A 4,924-nucleotide genomic window follows, 5' to 3' on the forward strand; every position below is an offset into this window, starting at 1 on the left:
GCAACATCCCTGTGCCCAGGTCTTTCTCCTGCTGCCCTTTCTGTGCGTCTGCTCCATGGACGGAGTCTGGGACCCGCTTGTTTAGGGGGCATAGGGAGCTTAGGGGTGTCTGGGGACCCGTCCCCCTGGGAGCGATGCCCTGCATGGAGGCTATTCCCGGGGGAGCGGAGCTGCTGGTGGGCATGGGGTTGAGTTTTGCAGCCTGCTGGGGTGAGGGCTGGTGTTGGCAGGGCCATGCCCATCCATGTCCTCGAAGACTGACCATGTCCTTCTCTCCTGTCCCCTAGGAGTGACCCATCCGTGACACCAGTGGGAGTCCGGCTGCAGAGCACGAGGTGTGAGCACCGGCCGGGTCCGTGGGACGCACGGCTCCATCTTAGCCGCCCCGGCGCAGCGCGGCGCAGTCCCTGCCCACCGCGGCGATGCCCATCCTCAAGCAACTCGTCTCCAACTCTGCCCACTCCAAGCGGCGCTCGCGGGCCGACCTGACGGCCGAGATGATCAGCGCGCCGCTGGGCGACTTCCGCCACACCATGCACGTGGGGCGGGCGGGGGACGCTTTCGGGGACACCTCCTTCCTCACCAGCAAGGCGGGGGAGCCGGGGCCGGAGGCGGGCGAGGAGCCGGGTGCCTCCAAACCCAGCCTGCTCTCCCGCCGCTTCCGCAGCAGCAAGCGCTCGCAGTCGGTGACGCGAGGCGACCGGCGGGACATGCTGGGTTCGCTGCGGGACTCGGCTCTCTTCGTGAAGAACGCCGTCTCCTTGCCCCAGCTCAACGAGAAGGAGGTGGACAGGAGCGCGGCGCAGCTGCCCAAGAGCCTCTCCTCCAGCCCGGTGAAGAAGCTGCCCGAGGAGGTGAGCCCCGAAGAGCAGCAGCGCCCAAACGGGGCGGCCGCCGGGCCGCTGAGCCCCGGCTTGGACGAGCGTGACTTCGGGGACATCACGGAGCTGCCCGTCGTGGTGGCCAAGAGCGGGGCGGGCATGAAGCACGCCGAGTCCATCATGTCCTTCCACATCGACCTGGGGCCCTCCATGCTCGGGGACGTCCTGAGCATCATGGATAAGGAGCAGTGGGAGCAGGACGAAGACCCTGAGGCAGAGGAGAGCTGCGAGGAGGAGGCGGACGCTGCCCTGCCCGGCTCCCGTGCGGCAGCAGCCCCGCCGAGCCAGAGCCCGTCCCGCGGCGCCGGCGGCCGCGGCCCCAGGGACAGCAGTTCGGCGTCCAGCTGCACCTCGGGGCCGGAGGAGCGCAGCCCTGTCCCCGGGCCACCGAGCCACCGGGCCCCCCCGAAACGCCCCGATAAGGAGTTCTCGTTTGCCGACGAAGACGACGACGAGATCAGAGTATAAAAGGCGGCCGAGCCCAGGGGTCTGGTTCTCGTTTACCGTTGCTTGGACACGGGGCCGAACACCCCGGTGCTGCAACGAGTGGCACCGGGGGAGACTCAACTCCTCACTCCTTCCTCTCCCGTGCGGCGGTGGACGCGCCGCGGCAGGACAACACTCCGCTCCCGGTGCCGGGGCATCCCTGATGCCTCTCGGCCCCTGGAGAGCTCCAGCACATCCCGGGAGGGGGAAGCAGACTTGATTTTGGTTCTTTCTGTTGGACTTTGGATATTAGCTCTTTTCTTTCCTCCCCCCCCATGTAAAGCATTATAGGATCAAACGGGACGAGGCTTTGAAGTTTTAGCCCCTTTAGTAATATATGTATTTTTTTTTCCCGCTGTACGGTTTTTACTGCTCTCTGATTTGTACTTAACTTTCTTTACTATTGCTTTTGGTTTTAACGGAGGGGAGATTCCCCATGAGGAAGGACTTGGCTCCGGTGCTCAGAGGGGACCGTGGGCAGCTCCAGCTCCCCAGATTTCTTGGGGTCTTTCTGCCTCTGGCCTCGTGCCGTGGTGGGGGCTTGCTCCCCGTCCCTCAGGATGGATCCATCCCAGATGCCTGACCCTCCAAACAGCTGAGGGTCGCAGGGATGCTCCCTGGCCAGCCCTGCCACTGGCTGCTCCCAGGGATGCTGGTGGGACCGTGGGTCTGTCCCCCGTGGGAGGAACGCCTGTGACCCTCCATGAGCCAGGGTGAGCTCCAGTGTGCCAGTCGCACAGCCAGTGTGGCAGGGCTGTGCCAACGCTGGCCTGGTGCAGGCGGGTGGAAGAGGAGGGTTTTATACCATATATGTACAAAAGCAAAGAATAAAAGGAAACGGTAGTGACAGCATGGCCTGAGTTACTAGGGGATGAGACGCGGGGGAACGTGTGTGTTTGCACCCTGCTGCATGGGGGGGACTGGCTTTCTGCGTGCTGCCACCGTCCCCAGCCCCTGACTTCCTGCCCGGCGGCCGGTCCCCTGGCTGGCATTTTGGCACCTGCGGCGGCCGTGCTTTATCTGCCCATCGCGCGGGGCTGCCTGCGGCGGGAGGAAGCAGGCGAGCTCCCGCTGGCCGGATCTGGCTCCGGGCTGGGACCCTCCGGCCAGACCAGTTCCTGCCAAGGGACAGCTCTGCCAAGATGCCGCTCTGCTCCCTGCAGCCCTGCTCCCTGCCAGCCAGGGAGGAGGGGATGGTGATGGCGAGGTGGGACGGACTGTCCCCACTCCCACGGGCTGGGGGCTATGGCTGGGGTTGCCCTGGGTGCTCCCGGCCCCGTGGGGCTGCTGTGGCCCTTGCCCACCCCAGAGGGGGTGGATGGAGGGGCCACATCTGGCGCAGTGAACAGGGTGGGTCGCTCCCATCCCATGGCTGGCTTCCCAGAGCTCAGCCCCCGGTGCGAGCGGGGCTCTGCCAGCATGGAGGGTGCCTTGCGTCCCCGTCCCCACTGATGGAGCTGGGCTGTGATGGGGCAGAGCACTGGGAGCAGCCCTGGCGCCCTTCCCCGAGCGGGTGGGGAGCCTGGCTGTGCCGGGAGGACCAGCCAGGTTCTCTCCTCGCCAGTGCTGGATGGAGAGGAAAGGATTTGGCCCTTCCAATATCTCCTGGTCCTAGGAGATGCCGCTGTCCTCCAGGAGGGATCTCCCCTGGTAAAGCCGGTGGGAGCGGGTGAGCGCTGTGCCACGGCGGGGACACAATGGGGTCCTGTGCGAGCGCCAGGCCCGACACAACGCCCTGCGGTGTGGGACATTGGGCTATTGTCCGGGACGGGGAGAACAACAGCAGCTGCAGCTGGTGGCTCTGAGCTCACCGGGCTGCCTCTGCCCTGGTTACTGCAGCACAGCCCCCTGCCGTGCCAGGGTCCCGGGGCTGCTGCCCCCTGCCCCTGCTCTGGGCATCCCTCCCCTGAGCCGATGGTCTTGGTCCCTGGGAGGTCACTAGGGTCCCGGGGGGACCTGGCTCCTTGTCCCTTACTGATGCCATGACACAAAGCAGCGGGGCTGGGCAGGTCACTGGGGTTTGCACCCCTTTCCTGGGACCCCCGCACTCTCCACGGCCTCGCTGGTGCCGTGGGGATGGGAGAGGCCCTGGAGCGACCCAGCACCGGCCGCCTGCGACCGTCACTTGGCAATCACGATCTTTGTGACGCCTGTCGGCTCCAGCCTCCCGCTCGGCAGCACCGCGCTGCCGCGAGCCGACGGGGCAGAAAGCGCGCGCTGGCTTGCTGAGAACATGGGCGACACGGCCCTGTTTGATGGGATGGGATGGTGGCTCTGGCACACCATGGGCGAGCGAGCACAGGGCCAGCGCAACGGGTCCTGGGCTAGTGGGGAGTAACGCCAGCACCGCTGCAGTGCCAGCACTGTCCAGCCAGTGCCCACTGCATAGGAGGGCAGGTCGGCTGGGCTGCACCCACAGCCTCCCAAAAACCCCTCCATCTGCACGGCACGGGGTGGGCATCCGGTGTGGGACCCGGCGTGTGCGCGGGATGCAGTTGGCACAACCGCTCGGTGCCGGGTTGGTGCACAGCACCCAGTGCAGGGCTGCGGCCACAGCACCCGCAGGCAGCGTTCCGGCAGGCGGGCAGCGCTGGTCCAGTGCATTTATAGCTAGTGACAGAATGGGAGCAGGTCTCCATCCCCGATGTGTCAGGCCACGTCGCTCCAGGCGCGTGCCAGGGACACGCGTGGCTGCGGGAGCTGCGTGATGGAGGAGGGACGGAGTGTTAGGCTAAACCCGAGGGCTATGTGGTCTTTTCTAGGTGGGCTCCCGGCAGCCGTGGGAAGCAGCGTGGCACCGTGGTCATGCCTGGCACATGCTGTAGCAGCCTGGCATGCGTGCCAGCCCCTGGCCCAGCAGCAGGGACCTTCTCACCGGGGTGCAAGATGTGACCTGGCTGTTGTCACCAGGAGCCCGGGGACGTGAGTCTGTCCTGCCGGGCACCAGGCACTGGTCAGCGGGGCTGGGGACGGTGCTGCTGTGCACCCAGCAGTGCCCAAAGCCCTCGGAGAGCAAGGAAGCCCAGGCAGGATCAGTCCCTTGTGATCCAAGCGTTTAGTTACAGCACGCAGGCACATCAAGGCTGAGCAGCAGCCCGGGTGCGAGGGGGTTAAGGCAGCTCCCAGCCAGCCCTGGGCAGCCCCCGGTGCCCCCGGGGAGCCGTGGCCCAGCGGCTCTGCCCCAGGACCAGGGCTGGAGGAAAAGCAGCTGCCGGTGCAGAGCAGCGATTGTGGGGGATGCGATGGGGGCCGGGGGCTGAGCTCCCTGCAGCTGGGCGGCCGCACCAGGCAATCACGACTGCAAATTGACATCAGATGTGGGCAGCTTCTCCCGCCCTAAATGGAGGGCTGGGGGCTGCTGCCTGTGTTGGGTTTGCTCTGGCTTGGGAAGGAGGAGGAGGAGGGTTTTTGAGTGCTGCTGGGGCCCCGGGGTGGTTGTGGTGACCTGCAGAGTGCGGTGCTCCTGTGGGAGACCTGTGTTTTCCTTGGGCAGCCCCTTTGCAGCCGTCCTCCCTGCCTGGGCCAGGCTGGAGGTGCCTCTTGCCAGAGCAGGGGCC

General features: G+C 66.2%; 1 protein-coding gene across 1 annotated transcript; it reads left to right on the forward strand.

The window, feature by feature from the left end:
- The first annotated feature begins 422 nt into the window (after nucleotides 1–422).
- CDC42EP4 (CDC42 effector protein 4) lies at nucleotides 423–1,349 on the forward strand. The gene has a single exon (XM_086624164.1). It carries the CDS (start codon nucleotides 423–425, stop codon nucleotides 1,347–1,349), a length of 927 nt encoding a protein of 308 aa, XP_086480290.1.
- The last annotated feature ends 3,575 nt before the right edge of the window (nucleotides 1,350–4,924 follow it).

This window comes from Tauraco erythrolophus, chromosome 20 (assembly GCF_009769465.1).
Source record: "Tauraco erythrolophus isolate bTauEry1 chromosome 20, bTauEry1.pri, whole genome shotgun sequence".
In the NCBI taxonomy this organism is placed as follows: domain Eukaryota; kingdom Metazoa; phylum Chordata; class Aves; order Musophagiformes; family Musophagidae; genus Tauraco; species Tauraco erythrolophus.